We start from the raw sequence: 19567 nt of genomic DNA, 5'->3' as shown, positions 1-19567 counted from the left end.
GATATTTTATTTCTTATTCTGCAATCACTTTTTTTTATTGTCATTCTATTGATTTGCTTCAGTATGGTCCCGTAATTTAAAAATATGAATGCATAAAAACAAATTCCACTTGTTAATTGCTAGTGAAAGAAAATTCAGAAATCTTATTTAGCGCGAAAAACCTTCTCGTTCGCTGAAAACCGTGCTGTGTTGCAGAAGCACTGCAACGACCAGTCCCTTTAACTTCTGAGATAGGGGAAAGGAGACTTAACATTTGCTCCAATTGCCGCGCTGAAGGAATCTGGTCGTTGTATGCTCGCTGCAACAGAATATAAATTAGAGACTCTGTGACGGATTATTTTTCGCTTTTTAAAACGGATTAACGGAACGGACAGTTACAGAAGTAAAAAATATGTTATTTAAAGTGTATATATGCGAGTATTAAAAAGTATTTTTTCTGTTGCTTACTACTATTGATAATAATATTCTTTTTCTTGAAATACTTTGGTCGTTGCGCAACGCTGCAACGCTAACACTAGCCGCCACTGGTAGGAAGGTAGATTATTTAAGTGTTGCCAAAAACACAATATACCAGAATATTACGACGGGCCGGTTTTACGTGCCGCACCCTGTATTTCATAAATAAATGTTTAATTAGTAACTCTATAATATTGTGTAAATTGTTCCGTTTTTTTTAAAAAAAGTCACAAGCAGTAGTTCACTCTTGAGGATGAATTTCTTCAGACTACTTTCTCGAAAATGACTCAGGCGATTTTGATTGTATTTCATAAATAAATATTTCATTATTATTCTTATAATGCTACATAAAGCACTTCTATGAGAATATTCACAAGGGGTAGTTTACTCTTGAGGTGAGTTTTTTTCTTTTTGACACTTTTGTAAAATATCATTCATGCGATTTTATTATTTTGTAAAGAAATATTTTATTAATAACCCTACATATGTCATATTTCTTATGGAAAAATCTGCAAGAACCAGTTTGCTTTTGGCAATAAGTTTTCTTTAGATAAAGTTTTGTCAAAAATGCCTTACAATTTTGTTCGTATTTCACAAGAAGATATTCCGTTAATAGTACCATATTATTTATGTAGTTTAAGTAATTGGATCGAGAAAGTTTAGTGTGATGGCCCATACTTCTTTATTTAAAAAATCTAGGATTTGTGCACTACCTCCTGCTTCCAAACCTGGTAAACGGATTTTTTTTCTATTTAAGATTCTATTTCGATAGAAATCTATGTTGATGAACTTTCGAGTTCTTAAGATATATTGCTTATGTAATAATAATAATAATAATATAAACTAAACTTCAACAAAATGACATCCACTATCGACATAAATACAATAAGCAAAATTATTTCACTGCAGTACAATGAACAAACGCCTCACACTGAAATAAATACAGTAGTTACAACAAAACCTTTCTTTCATTGTTTTTGTTGAATGGCAAGGTCACGACTGTCTTGTGAAAACGTGATGATCCTTTTCTTGTGTAGGCACTTTGAGAGCAATTATTAACTCTATCCTAAAGAGATTTATTTCCATTTATTTATTTATTTTTCATTGTCTTCTACTGCCATAGAAGAAACCACTACGGATTTAAATGAAGCTGACAATCATTAAATACTTTTTTCTTTCTTTCGAGCGACGAAAGTAGAGTAGAAAGTATGGTGGTCGTGAAAAAAAAAAATCTAATTCGACATTTCAATGGATTTACATGTTTCATGGCCCATAGGTGCTGGAAAAATTATATTTCGACGTGTCCGTCTGTTCATTCTGATAAACACTCACCTAGAGGCCATATCGTTTAATGTATCGAGATCAAATTTTAAACTTAAGGTTTTAAATGTGGTTCTCCAGGTGAGGCATTTTTTTTTTCGTATTTTCTTCCTACTCCCCCAAAATAAAGGTAGTTTACTTAAAGGGGAAAAAATGCGATTTTCTCAAACTGCTCTAACGATTTTGTTTATATTTTATAAATCAATTTTTCAACAACCACCCGATACTGTGTAATATGTTTCTTTTCTGGCAAAAGTCGAAAAGGGATCATTTATTCTTAGGGTGAGTTTTCTTTCGGACTATTTTCTCAAACAACTCATGCACTTATAAATATTTCATTAATAACCTGACAATATGGCATAACACATTTGACCTAAAAGGGTCTACGAGGGGGTGGTGTGTTCGTGAGTGGTGTGTATTTGAGACGATCTTCTCAAATTACTTAGGTTATTTTATTTATATTTCATAAATTCCTTCATTAATATCTTGACAATATTCAATAACTCACTTGTCCTTAAAAATATGCGAAAGGTAGTATATTCTTAAGGATGACATTTTCTGGGGGACAGTTTTGTAAAATACCACTTATGCAATTTTGCTGTTTTATAAACATATTTTATTAATAACCCTAAGATAAGGCATAAGTTATTTTTTTTGCAAAAATATACAAGCATTAATTTACTTTTAGGGATGAGCTTTCTTTCGGGAAAGTTTTCCGAAAATACCTTATAATTTTGTTCATATTTCACAACAAAAATGTTTCATTAATAATTGCAGCACAACATGATTTGGTTTAAGGATTTGGGTGAGAAAATTTAATGTGGTGGTCCGTATTTTTTATTATTGATTAAATTGGAGTTTAATGGTCCTTTTATGCACCAACATACATTTTTGTTTACTGTGATTTTTATTGTTTATTGGCAGTTGCTTATACTATTAATATTATATATAGTGTGTATTTTAATGGTCATTCAGACAATCAACTAGTGAAGAAGAGGTTGTAATATTTCTGTCCGCACTTTGATATCCCTCCCTCAAAAAATTACAAGAACACTATTTAAATATACATCGTACGCAGAAGACTCGGATTCGATTCCTGACGTTAGCTCATGTGCTTTGGACCAGTGTTTCTTCAACACATGTTTTTAGGGGGCACTCCTGCCCCTCCCCCCCCCCGGAACTCTGCGAGTGTCCTTCCCGAAGGAGACCAAAATAATACGTCTATAATATAATAATAAATAGAATAGTACCAGCAGTGCTCCGCGAAATACGAAGTCTGGCCCCTGGAACATAGTTTCTGAAAGAAACACTAGTTCGGACCCCACGTTAAACTGTAAGTCTGTTTCATATAGCCCCGTTTCTGAAAGGGACGCTGAAATTAATATCGAATATAGAGTTTAGTTGAAGTCACCCAATCTACATCAAGTTTGGTATAGTGGTAGACTTTGACCTGTTGTACAAGTTTGTGAAATATAATGGTGTGCAGGTTTTTAGTTCCTGAGTTATGGGGTCGTTCGACGTAGTCAAATTTTCCCAAAATATTTCTTAAATTTCTTTGGATTAACTTATCTCCCGAAGATTAGAGATTAAGCAAATTATTATTTATTCTGTCAATAGTTTATCAAGGAGGGTATTGCATAGTAAGCAGGATCGAAAACATGATAATCGGCACTTTTTTGGTGGGGGTTCAAAGAAAATTTTAAATTCTTGCAGGAACTGAAATATATCGCAAGAATGTTTACATTTAATTTCATACCAGACATTGTTTTTGTATTAGTTATTTACTATGTCAATATGGAAAATGAAGATCTTGATCTTTAAACCTATTAACGCACTAGTACTTTAACATAAGATAGTACTTCGCCAGTGTTTGAATATTTGTTTGTAACTCATTTCAAATTAGTATTTCTACAGCTTCCTGAAAACTCTTCTCGATAGAGAAATACAAAAGTTATACTATTCTATACAATGCAATTAAAGCAAAGTTTCATTGCTTATAGGAAACTTAATTACAAGTACAGAAAATGTAATTGGGCAGGTACGAGCAGTTATGATATACCAGTGGTAAATTAAAATGCCAAAAATGTTACTAGGTGTAAAAAATTTTTAATAAGCTCCACTACATTGAAGTATATACCTTTAAAAAAAAGTCTGCGGGCATACCGGTAGCAATTTATTTATTCTCTATTCAACCTCTGAAAAAGAACGAAGTTTATTACATAAAAGAATCTAAACATTAATTATATGGAATTATTCTTGCATCATGCAGAACTAAACTATTTTAATAGTCGTGGCTCCAAATTTCTACAAGGAAGTCTCATTGGCAATACCAATGTAACACTTTCTTATTTGATTGTGGTGTTTTTTTAGTTTTGATTTGATTTTAGCATTCCTTTCTGCAGCGAGGCTATATGAGACGTGGACCTACAGCTTAACGTGCTATCCGAACCATATAAGCTCCTGCCGGGAATGTAACCCGAATCTTCGGCGCCAAGGTCGCGTATGTTATCCACAACTTAGCTCGATTGTAGATCTGCATGTTTGCTTTCATAGAAACGTTTCGGAGGCAAATCAATTTAAAATTTAGTTTCAGAATATTTATTAAGTTTCCAAATGCTTCCAATAATAATAATAATAATAATAATAATAATAATAATAATAATAATAATAATACATAAACGTACATCAAGTGTTATTAAATTCCAATATTAAGTGCGTTAAGAAAGTATTTTTAATTTTTCTTCATAATAATTTGCATATGAGCTTCACAAAGCAAACATAATGTTTCGAAAATATATTGCGGAGTTCTCTCGCCCTTGAAACAAAACCAGTCACTTTTTCTCACTGGAAGCAGAAGGCCCCCACTGTCAGCGTGTGCAGCAATCTTAATTAACATAAAGCTAGGAGGCTTCGCTCTGTTTCCTCCTCTGATTACATTGTGAGTAAATCCAGGCATTTATAGGACTGTTCTGTAACGACAGGTGGATATTACAAACAGCCGAGCCAGAACACTTGAACAGAGGGTAACAGCAAATGTCAGAGGGCAGAACAGACAGTCAAACAGACGTTGTCAAATCTCTCATGGATATCAATCATGGTTGCAGACTATATTAAAATAACTAAAATTTGTGTTCGTTTGTTTCTCATTGGTATAAGGGAATAAACGTACCTAGGTGTGTTTTCAATGCTTTTCTTATTAATTGGAAATGCACGTAACTTTGTGACCACATTATAGAGCCGCCCCAAGATTAATTTTGTTATGCTTTTTGCCCTAGCTGTTCACTATAATTAAAAATAAGCAATGCACTAAACATAAATAACATAGAAAGATCAACAGGGACTTGTGCTTGTGGGTTCCTCACAATTAATCAGGGCGTATTGTGTAGAGATTTGTTCGCTTTTAATATTTTATATTTCAGCTAAAGGAATTGTTTTATTAAGCTACTATTGCTATTTGTTACAGGTATCCTAATTGGAAGATATGCAATCCTTCCGAGTAACAGCAGATCCTCTGCAAGAAATCATACCAAACAAGAAATTGAAGACTTATTTCTGGAAAGAGTCAATGAAACGAAGCTAAGTGAATATCTCAGGTAAGAGTACTGATTTAAATCTATAAGAAGAACCTTTGCATGAAAAATTGTGAGGGAGTGCATAAATCCGTGTAGAGTTATTTGAGTACTTCCCGATTCTTGCGACTCAAATTGTCTTCAAGACATGTATCTATTACATATTATTCTTGGATTTCGAAACTAGGCGTATATCCTACACAATTTTCCCTTAGTTCATGACTTTTAATGATCAGTGTATGTATGGATATACAGCTGTTTTTTAATGAGTTTCTAAATATAACTTAATGTCCATGCTAACACCAATTTCTGAAAATATTATATGTTGCCTTTTTTTTTTTCCATAATCAAGTTAAAAGAAGTTTAGTTTTTTGTTTAATGTTCCATGACTTATTTCTTGCGGACTAATGATGGTTCCACAGTTCTACAAGAGTTAAGTCACATTCAAAATTGCGGCAAAACAGGCGTTACTTCCCCTCGCGCAAAATCAACCTCAGACTTTGTGGTCTCCAAGGATTTTTCGTTTTGACAATATGTTTAAATTTCTGATGTGAGGTACAGAGCGAAGCAATGAAAGTGTTACAAAAAGTCTGTCCATATTATTAACAAGCTCTTGCGCCGCGTGCTTATGCATTCAGAAACACACGTTTCGATCGTCTAACTTCTCATGATATTCAATCAAACTCAGCCTCTTCCTCCTCTCCTTGTCTAAAGCAGTCTGTGTGACTTAATATACTCTTTCATTCAGAGGGGAAAAAAACATAAACAATATTTACAAGCTTTATATCTCTAAAACTGTCTTTTATTCGTTTCTGAAATGCCTTTTTAGAGCCTTAATAAAAAAGTTGTCGCAAAATGTTCCCATAGCTTCATAAACTCCTTTATTTGCATTCTTTTCTTTCTCCAAAGACTGCATATCAGATCAAGCTAGGAAGATTCTTCTTGTGAAATCTATGGAAATTGTGAATCACGGCAGTAGGTTTTGTGTTTTCCAAAGCCTAATACGGGCGTAGAGCTCTAAAAACTACTGGCAGAAATGAGTGTTATCCAATGATTAATTTTTTTCTCAGTAATGGCAAGCAAATGTTCCAGGGGCGCCATTTGGACAGGACAGGAGGGTGTAATTCCCCTTCTCTTGAGTTGATAAACACACATTATTTGATCAAGTACATAATGAAACATTGATATAAAAAGTGAAACTCTTATGTAGGCAGAGAATTCTCCTCTCCACGAACAACATCTAAAATGACGCTGCTTTTAACAACAAACCTATATAGTTATGACAGCACATTGCTAGAACGCTTCATTTGTATTAAGAGGCGAAGGTTTGATTCAAAGCTATTTTCGTTCATAATAAACAACATTGAGAAAGATTCAAATATGGAGACAGAGAGGGATGATTTACATATGAGGCTTAGAATTGGAGAAAAAAAATGATCGGACAGCATCCACATTGACGAAATTTGTGATTTTGTGAAACAGAAGGAAAGTTTCCGAACTGCGAGGATCACACTAGACAGTTGTCCAATTAAAATGGAGAACTCTCTTTAAAGCACCAAATGATTGCGAAGGGAGAGAAAGATTTTAATATCTGCGGAATTAAGAATTTTAAAAATCTTCAGTTTCCGAGAGTATTTCGAACCACGAACCTTCTAGCTATCGAACCATGACTTGGTCCATTCAGCCACAGAGAACTCGATGCAGTCATTCACATTCTTTTCCTTAAGCTACGTTGAAAACTAATAGAATGGGATATTCTAAAAGTTGACTCGGTGGATGCGCCATTCAGATGAGACGTAGGCCTCTTGTAGCTTAGTTACAAGGTGCATAATGAACTTTCGCTTTTTCAGGAATACTTTTTAAGACAAAAAAGTTTATTACTTTGTTAATTGACTCAGGCAAATCACCTTTTGCGAAGCTCTAGTGGAAAATGAAACAAATCGTCGTAAACATGTTAGACTTTTGAAACTTTTTTTTTTTTTTTTTTTAAACAACGAAAATTCTCATAAGTGTCACTTGGATGCGAACTTGTCACCGGGAATCGTATCCTATTATCCCATGCAGAAGACATCTTCGCTAACCATATATCCTCGTGAAAGCTCTAAAATATCCGTGAAATTCTGCAAGTCTAACGAAGACCGAATTTACTGATTCCCTGTGTGTGCTTTGTGCATGTCCTAGCATTTATTCTCTACTTACTGGTATATTATAAATATTTATTTTAATTACAAGTGTAACATTTACATATTTGTCTGACTTCTCATGCTTGTTTTCACAGAGGTAAATCAATTTAAAATGCAGTTGAAGAATATTCACTCGTTTCCAAAATGTCTGCAAAAAAATTAAACAAATTCCAAAATTGTAAAGTGGATTCATTTTTTCATAATAATTTGTGTTTGAGAGTTGCAAACAGTACTTTGAAAATCTACTGGAGAATCATTATGCTTTTGAAACAATAGACAGTCTTTTCTCTTGACAAGCAGGTCTTTCCTCCGGCTTTCATCGTATGGAGAGCTGAAAAAGCCAGCTTAAAACTGAGAGGCTCCACCCTATTTCCTACTCTCCCACCCGTCGCCAGGAGATACGTAACAAGAAAATCCACGTCAAAAGTACGATTACATTTTACTCTGGGAGGTACGCTAACATTAGAAAGAGTAATCCAGAACACGTAAACAGAGGGTAAAATCAAACGTCATTACTCTCTGCCGTGTTGCCAAATCTCACATGAACATAAATCAGGATTACAGACTCCATATTAAATTAACTAAGAATTTGGTTCGGTTGTTCCTCATTCTTATACAGGAATAAATGTCCACAATTATGTTTTTAATTATTTTCCTTCGGATTAATTGGGAAAACACGTGACTTCGTGACTACATTGTAGAGCCACCTTTGCTGTAGACAAAAGGAGGTAGATTTTATGTAAAAGTAAATGGCAAAGTAGGATTGATGGAATAAGAAAAATGGGAGAAGACTCACTGACACGATATAATTCTTCATGAAATCACATGATCTGAGATCGATCCAGAGAATATTCGCACAAGAGTGCGCTCTACAACTGTCACAGTGTCCCTCCTTTCTTTAATTATTCAGGTACATTACAGGTATTTGATAAGAAAATTCGAATTATCCTACTGTAACTACGTATACTTGCAAATTATTTTAAGTAACTTTTACTGAAAAATGCTGAAATGTATTATTATTATTATTATTATTGAAACTTTTATCCACCTGATTCTCTGAACATTAAGTCACTTTAAGAATTTGTTGTGCATTTACATACCAATTTTGTGTATGACATAACATATTTACATTAATATATTGGCCACTTTCTTCATTACAGAAGTCTTACTTGGGTGCCTCATTTAGCCGGAACGCCTGAAGACCTTAAAACAGCACAGCAAATACAACAACATTTCTTGGATAATGGATTTGATACAGTCAAAATATTCTCTTATGAAGTTTTACTCTCATATCCCGATAATGAGAATCCTAATAAGGTAAGTAATGGTGAATTTATCCAATTGATTACGTCTATACGTCCAATAAAATATAGAATTTTAGCATGAAAGTAGACAACCCAATTTTTTCCACTCTTATAAATAATAATAATAATAATAATAATAATAATAATAATAATAATAATAATAATAATAATAATAATAATAATGTGATAGAGCGTTAGCTTCTCATTCGGGAGGCCCTGTGATCAAATCTCAGGCCGGTCATTTTGACTGGAATTTTCCATGATTTACCCTCAGCCACTCCTTGTAAACAGCGGAATGGAACTTGAATATAGACCCTGAAGACTCTTACCTCTAATTTGTATGTATCCATCTGTGTTGCCTTAGCCTTTTAGAAACAGAAAAGCTTGTTACTTGCTATTTTTCTCTCTTATTAGTTGACTGAAAGTGTTTTTTAAAAGCAACACCAAAATAAAACCAACTTGAACACATCAGTGAAAATATTTCATTTATTTTATTTTTATTTATTTATTTATTTATTTATTTATTTTGGCTTTTTATCCGTAGCAAGTTGAACTCTTCAGGAAAAGGAAGATGACGTGTTTGTGAGCGGTAGTGTTTGATTTGTGTGATTGGTTTTGGAATCTTTTACAAGTATTTTATAGCTCTTTAATACTTACATTTGGACAAGTGCTTAAACAAATTAGATAAATTGTAAAAATAAATAATAAATAAATAAAGTATTGACAAATGTGCAAATAATAAACTGAAATAGATTGTTTTGATGAACAAATAACAATCATTCTCATATCTAAACGTAATTATTTTATAATTTATGATCAATCTAATTCAAGCTAATACATATTATTCACCTATTTATTAATACTTCAGGCAATACGACATGTTGTTAGCTCCAATATTTAATACAGTTTATGAAAGCAATGCGATAATTACATTTTAGGGCTAGTTTCAGAATGCTAAATGTTTCATGCAAATGGCGGTTTACAATATATTATACAGGGTGTTAATGAACTATACCGACAAACTGTAAGAGGTGATTCCTCATATAAAAATAAGAAAGTAAGTTCATATGGACCTATGGCAAAAAGTGCATAGCTTCAGAGCTAGGGCTGTTCAAAACCGCGAAAAAGTTCAATTTCAACAGGCCCTATTTAGAATTCCAGAAACTGTGGATGGTGATCCTTATTAGCGTAAAGGAAGCCACGCATACACAACCCAAAAGTGCATATTTCGTCAATTTTCAATAGGTGTACAGGATATTTCCTACAGGATATAATTCTCAGATATGCTCTCAATAGAATTTTCAGATATACCCTGTTTTCAAGGAGGGTGCAAAATAGGCAGGAGGTAAGCCTTGACTACAATGATCATCTAATGCTTCGGAGGGAAGTCGAAAGTATTAGGAACCGGCAGCTTCATTTTTGTGTGTGTGTGTGTGTGTTCGGTATAACGTGTGATGTGGTATATTTCATCATGATATATTTCACGTTTTTTTCACTTATAAGCGTGAAAGAAAACATCGCAGCATGCATTTTCCCGAGTACGACAGACCGTGCTGCTGACGATCCTTATCATTCCCGACATTGCGCCAAATGATTCCATGTTCACTGCTGTCAAGGCTTATCGTTTGCCTACTTTAGGATAATCATAAACTCAGAGCATATCTCACAATTCGGTTGATAGTATGTCTGAGAATTTCACCCTGCAAGGAATAATCTGTATACCAATTGAACATTAACGAAATATGCATTTTTGGATTGCGTATGCATGCCTTCCTTTACGCTAATAAGGATCACCATCCACAGTCTCTCGAATTCGAAATAGGGCCTCTTGAAATTTGGCTTTTTTATGATTTTAGACAGCCCTAGCTCTGAAAGTATGCACTTTTCCCCACTGGATTATATGAAATTTTTCTCTTATTTTCATGTAAAGAATCATCTCTTACAGTTTGTCGGTATAGTTCATTAACACCCTGTATATCATAGAAAGACAATACTTTGAAACACGAGACAATTATAGCTTATATCAGGTTAAGTTTACGGACAATTTAGAAAATTTGTACTACTACCGACACAGAATTATTATACTCCAGATTATGTGTCAAATAGACTTGTCAGATTTCTGAAGCTCCAAACCGGGACATTGTTAATTGTCAACTTAATAAAGCACATACGCAATGAAAATTCATAATGTATGTTTTTTAAAATTCTAATATGATTTACACACCACTCAGAATTCAAATTTACACTTCATAAATATTAGTATGCACAAAGATAGTATTTTAATTTGTAGTACCAAATAATAATAATAATAATAATAATAATAAAGGGTCAGAGTTGTTTCTATTGACAAATATATTTGCAGTTACTCCTGTTTCTTTCTCTTGTTCTTAAACTCGGAAAATACCGTAATGATTTTCATGACGGAATTTTAAACACGTATATACAAAATTAGCATACCGGTGTTGAATTTTTGCTTCTAGAAGTACCAGTATGAAAATTAATGGAACAAAAAGTTGGCGTTACGGCATACCGGCATATATTGATTCGTTTCGAGCACTGCACGTACCTAATGTCGAGTTGAAATAAATTCCTGTATATGTTACCTTTTGATTTTGATTATATAAATTTATTGTATTATAATTAAATATTTTTAAATACAGATTATTATTATTATTATTATTTGTATCTGTTGCCTCTTTTAGGTGATGGTTCTTGATGAAAATGGAATTGTAATGTCTGAATCGAATGGAATACAACCTCCATTGTTTGCTCCTGAAGAATCTAACCCATTGGTATCACCAACGTTTAATGCTTATTCTGGAACTGGAGTTGTGGTGGTAAGTCCTCTGTTATTTGTAGATCAACCTACTTGTTTTCTTTGGAACTCCCTTGCATTTTTTGTTTTTCTAAACTATTTGCATTTCAACATATCTGAAGGTACAGTCCTGTTGTGTAGTTTTTTTTTTTTTCATAACTTTTTTTTCTTACTGTGACGCTATGCGTAAATTGTGAACAACAGAATTCCTTTTTCAAAAATTTGCTTTTAGTGACAAATACACAAGAGTTGTCCAGTTTGGTGACACCGGAAGAAAAGAAGGAAGAAATGAAAGAAAAAAAAACTACAAGGATGAAAAATCGGATAGTGTCACTAGCAAGTGGTAGAGAATCTAGTCGACCAGCAGGAGATTCAGGTTACTCTCCACCAGCCTAACAATTAGATTTGTTTCAATATCGTTCCTTTTAATTGAAAATCATAAACATTGAAACAACGATACTCAAAATATCTACACTATATACGGTAGTAATGTCCTTTTCTGCTTGAACAGCACTAAAGGACCAATTTTCAATGGTGAATATTAATCTTCTTCCATTTCACCTTTTGTTCTATATTTTCAATGAAACTCAAAAGAGTAAGCGATATATTACACAGAGTAATATTAAAATAATTTAGATTCATTCTTAGCAAACAAAGTTTCTTTAATTAATTAAACAATTGATCTTATCAAATAATATTAGAGAGTGATATCTGAATACGAATCTATTTTAATAAAATATCGGTTACCTCTTAGCCACAAGCTCATTCTCAAAATTGAAAACGTTTGTCATCCATGCGATCATCTGCAACATACTGTTAACTGGTTTAGTTAGTATGGTGGTGTTATAGTGGTACCGATACTACGGAACATGAAATATATGATGGCAATTAACACACTTTGTGTGGCAAGGCGTGCACGTTGATTAGGCCATAATTTATGTGATCATCATCTCCATTATTCTTAAATGTAGTAGTATTGACACCATAATACGTAAAATATAATACTAATTCACACAAATTTATATGAGCAGGTTCGTACATGTTTACTAATCAGAATTAATGCGATCATCTCTAACGTCTCGTTAACTAGTATAAATTTGGTTCTCTTTAACATAGTGGTATCGACAACACAGAACGTAAAATATTTTGTACCAATTAACCCAAATTTATTTGGCCAATCTCGTGTACGTTCACTAGAGATTCAGATTTTACGCGATCATCATTTGCGACACCCCCTTAAATGGTATACATAGTTTGGCTTGTTAAATATAGTGGTATCGATACCACGAGACCTAAAATGTATGGCCCAATTAACACAAATTTATATGACCAGGCTAGTGCACGTTCACAAGGAATCAACTCATGCGATCATCTCCATGTGGATGACCGTGAACGTTCTCAATTTTGTGAATAGCCTTGAAGTTCTCAATTTTGTGAATAGCTTTGAACGTTTTCAATTTTGTGGATTACTTTGTGGCTAGGATGGAGGAAACATTTTTTAAAGAAGTATATAATTATGCAAATATGTGCTTTTCTTTATTTAATCACATTAGTTTCTAGTTGTTGGTAATTAGGAGATGAATGTTGGTTCAATATTACTGGATAAAATGCTTTAGAAACTATTTTGCGAACTTTTTTTTTCTTCGTAAAAATTGTAGTAACAAAGTTGTTCTAATGGAGATTAAAGCAAGACAATTAATAACCAGTGGAAGTCGAATGTGGTGAACAATGACAGTATGGCTGGCTGTTCAGCAATAGCAACGTGGCAGAAAGTGTTTTTGGTATACTGATTATACCCTATTCTTCGTTAATAAAGATGTTAGGTTTCCACATAATTTTCATGTAAATGTTTGAAGAAACAAATTAGAAGTATAATATTTCATTAGTATTTTTCTCTGCTTTATTCGAACGGACGTTTCAAAGACTATTCACTGCCTTCATCAACAGAACTACAATAAATTAATGTACTGATGAATCCAAGCAACCACTAAAAATATAGATTTTTAAAAAGTGAAGTGTGAAGTGTCGGAAATATTTAAGTTAGCTTGAGTAGAAACAACAAGGTAGCTTGATCAGTTCAAAGAGCAGTTTGAGTGAGTATCTCTGAATGCTAACTTCAAGTTTTAATAACGAGATGAAATTTTAATTGAAGAAAAGGTGATATGAAGACATTCTATCTTATTTGGCAAGTGACATGGTTAGCAACATTTAATCGATAAAATGTTTTAAAATTCTAGTTCCTTGTGTATTCTTTAATTGTAATTATTTTATTCAGTTATTTCTTTGACATACATTCACAAATTTTTATACATATTAACTTTTGGTTTGTGTTTGTACTTTTTTTTTAAAAAAAAAAAAAGCTTCAAATAAACAAATTTTAAAAGATCCTAAAAATGTTAGTTTACGAAAGTAATTACAAATTTTTACCAATAAAATGTTTAAACAGAAAATTACATTTTTCACCAAAAAGTATTTTAAAAAACAATAGTTTGAAATTTGACAATTGCTGATACTTTCAGGACGATTGTCTGGATTCACTTTTATAATTGAAAATTTATGAAAATTTTGAAGTCACCTTTATTTTAATTTATAATAATTCCAAATGATCCTCTCGCTAGTTCTCTGCTAGCTTCCTCAGAGGTAACATATTAAACCCTCACTACGTACAATGTCACTTTATAGCAATTATATTCGGGGTTTTCTAACTGAACAATTCATTAAATTTAATTTTTAGTACGCATTGTTTATTAGAAGCAGCATTGCAATAGAAACATGTATGCTGTCGGTAAGACATTACTGTGTTAATGTCATGAAACTGGAAGACTAACTAGCGGGCACTAATATACAGTAAATTAAAATAAACATGACGTCAATACCCATAAGAAGTTTTTAAATTGTAGAAATAAATAACTTGAAAGGTTAGACGGCTTTTCATTTTCTTAAACTTTTTTTTAACCACTCACCCAACCAATTGTTGATTTGCATAAATGAAGACTTTATATCTACTTTATTACGTTTAAATACAGACAATCTTTAGAAATGCAGAATCTACACACTCAAGTTTACGTTATATTAATTAATATTCAAAGATTTGAAAGTAGCAATTGTTAATGTTTTTAAAATTACACCTGTAACGCAATGTCCCTTTATCCTCTTAGTATCTTCAATTTCTTACTGTGTTCCTTTGAATTTTCAGGGAGAACCGTTGTATGTACATTATGGAACAGAAGAGGATTTTAACTATTTACTAAACATAGGAATAAATTGTACCAATCGTATTGTGATTGCAAGATACGGTAAAATTTATAGAGGCAATATCGTAAGTTTTTTATGTATTACAATTTTATTATCTATCATTTACTTTAATAACTTATTAAATTCTATTAGTATTTTAGCTTAGCAACAAAATTATTTTACACTGATCAGTGATTGAATTCAGGTTTTGTCTAGTAAAAAAGCCCTTGACTACACAAAACTTGAATTCAATCACTGATCAGTTCAAACTAATTTTGTGGTTAATTTTATAGCAATGTTGATTTTATTTCATGACTACATACCTTCTTCTCTTCTATTCTTACTCGATAGTATAAAGTTGGGAAAGTATCAATATTCATATTCTCACCTTTATACTTTCGAGCGAGAATAGAAGAAAGTATATAGTCATGGAATAAAATCAAGTTGGAGATTTCAATGAACTGACATCTTTCACGACCCCTACATATTAAAAAAAATCATTTTTTTTTAAATGGATGTCTGTCCGCCTGTTCCTCTTGATGCATGCATACACACTTACAGAGAGACTATATTGTTCAACGTAACAGGACCAAACTTTAAACTTAAGATTTTTATAAGATTATCCAGTTTTTCAATTTATTTCCTAACCCAAACAGAAAAAGCGCTTTACTGAAGTGTGGAAATCAGAAACTGCTATCGTCTTGAAAATGACTCTAAGGATTCTGTTTATTTTTCATAAATCAGTATTATATTGACATCCTTATTGTGGTACAAATCACTTTGCTCTTGGCGGTGAGTTCTTTCTGAACGATTTTCCCAAAAACAATCCGGGCGATTTAGTTCATATTTCATAAATAAATGTATCATTAGCAAGTGTACAACATGGCATAGATAATTTCTCACGAAGAAATCCATAAGAGGTAGTTTACTCTTGGGATTAGTTTTCTTCGGATGAAGTGCTTCGAAAACACCTCTTATAATATTGTTAGAATTTCATAAATAAATGCTTCCGTAATAACTGCAGAATGTCTTAATTCAATGTAAGAAATAAGAGTGAGAAAGTTTAGTACAATGGCTTGTATCTTTTATTTTCAGGACGATGCTTTCTTACTATGTTTAATTCTATGTGACACACATGTTTTGTTTTCTGCGAGTTTTCTGTCCGAAGACAGTCTATTTCATTTATCGAACATATAAATTGAATAGCACTCCAGAATACATGAATGTATTATTTAACCCACAAACGCCCCTTGTGCCACCAGTGACCACTTTATTTTTCACTGTTACACGGGCTATATCATTCATTTAGCCAAACCACCGTTGTTCCACTTCAGGCACACTACCCGTTCTCTTGTTGTACGAATTTCGTTCAGTTTTCCTCTCAGGTTTTCGATGTAACACGGTATTGTTCAAGGCAGTTGCTAACGAATAAAACTGGTCTTGGGCGTTTGTGGGTTAAAGCAAGAAATGAGAAGGAAAAAAAATAAGTAGCCTACATATTTTTAGCCTACATGGAAATTTTCCCTAATATTGAAATTGACATTTCGTTAACTCAAATTCATCTCTGTGACCCATGTTTCAACGCAAGATAATACATAGTCCGTAACTTCCTAGTGTTTGCCTATTTACAATTTGCACCAATATCATAGATTCATCTTAAGTCATTCATTCTTAAAAGAAAACTCATTTTGACATATTATCTTTACTTTTTCTCTCATTGATTCTAGTACCTTTCTGCAAATAGTTCAATTTAACTAATAAATATATATATATATATATATATATATATATATATATATATATATATATATATATATATATATATATATATATATATATATATATATATATACTTAAGTCAGTCCCATATTCTTACGTAATTGTTATACTTTACTTGAGTAGCACCTAGCGATTAGCTCCTGTGTGTTTCATATTGGGTCAATCCAGGAAAAGTGATCGAGAAAAAAGAAAACTTGCCGCTCGACCTTTTCAAAAAATCAGCGGCTCGGAGATGATCGAGCGGCACATACTTGATCACTTAGAATAAATTGACTCTATTAAGAATCGTTTTTATCTTATGTCCGTTTCCAGGCTTATCAATATCTACATAATGATTTGCACATGCTCAAAGAAAATGACAGTATGGAATGCATCAAAATGTTATTTAAAACAAGAATGATGTTAAATTTGTAAAATGGCTTTATATTCTTGATTTAAATTTTAATTCATTCTTTCTAAAGAGAGAAAATCCCTTTCACACATTCTCTTTGCTCTTTCAGCTCTTTTTTTTTTTATTGAATCTAATACCCTTCGATAGCAAACATTACCTTTTCTTTCCATTTGTTACACCATGAGGTGTAAAGATGTGACCGTACATATAAATCCAAGGAGTCTGTATTAAAGTTTGTCAAATTGTTTTTTTTTTTCTTTTTCTTTTTGTAGTTCCAGCATATACTGTAACTGAAGAGGTACGAATATGGATCCGAGATTACTTGTTTTCGAGTTATAATTTTAATACTTAAATATTATGGGACTGGTGTTCGTTATATTTTATTTAAGTACACATTATAAATAAATCGTAACAACACACATAAAGTCCAAAATAAATTTATCCCAAAGTATGAAATTTTATTGAAGAGGAGTATAAAATTCTATTACTTAACTATCTGCCATCTTACTAGGATTACCAAAGGGAGAGTAAATGAATCGTCATATTTAACTAACTTCGAGAATAGAGGTTGTGTAAAGGCCTCAATAAATATATACACTATATTGTCAAAATCGAATATTTCTTATAAAAGATATCGTGATATTTTTTTTTCTTAAAATCGGAAGGGATGAGGGATTTCATTTGTTCCTAGATTTTTCAAACTCAGCTCAGACCTGATGATTGTGAAGTCTCAAAGAAAATATGCGCCATGTTGGTTCAAAATCACTATTTTTTGTACTAAAATTATAATTGAATACACATTTTTAAAGGAAGAAGATAGATTCATTCTTTCATTTTTGACAAATTTTAAATCCAAGCTCTAGGGATGATCGCAATGTCCTAAAGAAACTATACACTATGTTTTGTCGTAATCGAATAATTTTAACATGGTAAAGTAACACTATGGTCTATGGAACCCGGGTGTTCAATACCGTATTCAAAAGCACTGCATTTACTTCTGTCCTTAGCCATCTGCATCTAATTTCTACTTTGTATTCCTATTTCTGCGAGATCCATCTTAATATTGTCCTCCCATTTGCGCCTACGTCTTCATAATGGAGACTCTTCCCAATTGGGTTTCCAAGTTAACATTTTGTGAAAGCATTTCTACTTTCTTCCATTCTGCTACATGTCAGGCTCACTTGAGTCTCTTAGATTAATGACCATAACACAATGTTAGGTAAACGATATAAATTGTGCAGTTCCTCGCTATAGTAGTTTCTGCCTTTTTCCATTCCTGTCCCTCTTGGGTTCGAATACTCACCTAATGATTTTATTTTCAAATATTTTCAGTCTGCGTTTTTTTCTTCAAAGTAAGCGACCATATTTCGCAATTGTACAATACAATAGGCATAATTATAGTTTTATGTATTTTAAGATTCAGATTCTTCAATAGGATTGAAAAGACAAAAAGTTTTGACTTGAATAATAACACGAATCCCCTGTTTTAAGTTGACATTTAATTTCTTCGTGGATATGATTTTGGTCTGTTAATGTTGATCCTCGATATTTGAAAATATCTACTTTGTCGAAAATACTATTTGATATTTTAACGTATCCATAATTTGCAGTATTACAATCACGGAGAATTTCCATGTGTTTAATTTTCTCTGAATTTACTTCTAAACCTATGTCCCTACAGTCTTTTATTTCTGTTAACCTCATATCATATCCTATCAGGTTTATATTATTAGCATAAGCCATAACTTGGTAAGGACTACTTAGATCAAAGCCCTGGTTACGGTCTTTGATTTTCGTTATAGCGTAACCAGGACTGAACAAAACTGAATAAAATGTAACCTAGTTCATCGTGCAAAATTGTTTCAAATGTACATGTGCAAACTTGAATGGATTTTATCCCCTTTTATTTTACTTTGTTTTACACTCTTATACTTGATGAATAACCCACAAACAAGGGTTATTTCTGCATATTGAAGAAAGGAACGTGCAAAGTTTCATTAAAATCAGATAAGCTTTAAGAGATATTGTGAAACAGACAGACGGACAAATTGACACACAAACAAATGCCAGTTGATTCAAATGATAGAAGATTCTCTCTAATGCTCGCTTCAGTTATGAGGAATGCCGACTACCTTATTCTTACAACCACGCTCACTGTATATTTGAAAAATAACATTTCAAAGTAAATCTACAAGAACAATGTTATGTAATAAAGTAAATTCAGTTTTAGTTGGTTACCTTGTGTTTCGAACATTATCAAATATAAATTTCTTATATTTGTTACCGATTCATACAAGTTACCCAATAGTCAAGAAAAGTGAAAGTGGTACTTTTTACGTTAATGCTTATTAGGGTGCAAGATAGTTCAAGATTACAATTACAAGCTTGAAATAATAAAGGAAATATTAAAATATATTTAGAACGAAGGCAATTATTAGACTTGTAAACTACGCAATGTATAAGTGTTGGAAATCGTATAAAATGACTTTGTCCGTCCGTCTGTGTTCGACAGATAT

General features: G+C 32.4%; 1 protein-coding gene across 3 annotated transcripts in view; it reads left to right on the top strand.

Moving 5' to 3' along the window:
• LOC145664238 (N-acetylated-alpha-linked acidic dipeptidase 2-like) overlaps positions 1-19567 on the top strand; it is a 149884-nt gene that overhangs the window by 92122 nt on the left and 38195 nt on the right. For all 3 annotated transcript variants that reach the window (XM_081730721.1, XM_081730720.1, XM_081730719.1), the window contains exons 2-5: positions 5240-5369; positions 8689-8845; positions 11535-11669; positions 14844-14966. In XM_081730721.1, coding sequence (XP_081586847.1) covers positions 5240-5369; positions 8689-8845; positions 11535-11669; positions 14844-14966 — 545 coding nt within the window. The remainder of the gene's footprint in view (positions 1-5239; positions 5370-8688; positions 8846-11534; positions 11670-14843; positions 14967-19567) is intronic.

Source organism: Thermobia domestica, chromosome 11 (genome assembly GCF_964235325.1).
Source record: "Thermobia domestica chromosome 11, izTheDome1.hap1.1, whole genome shotgun sequence".
Taxonomy (NCBI): domain Eukaryota; kingdom Metazoa; phylum Arthropoda; class Insecta; order Zygentoma; family Lepismatidae; genus Thermobia; species Thermobia domestica.
This window is presented reverse-complemented; position numbering and strand designations above follow the sequence as displayed.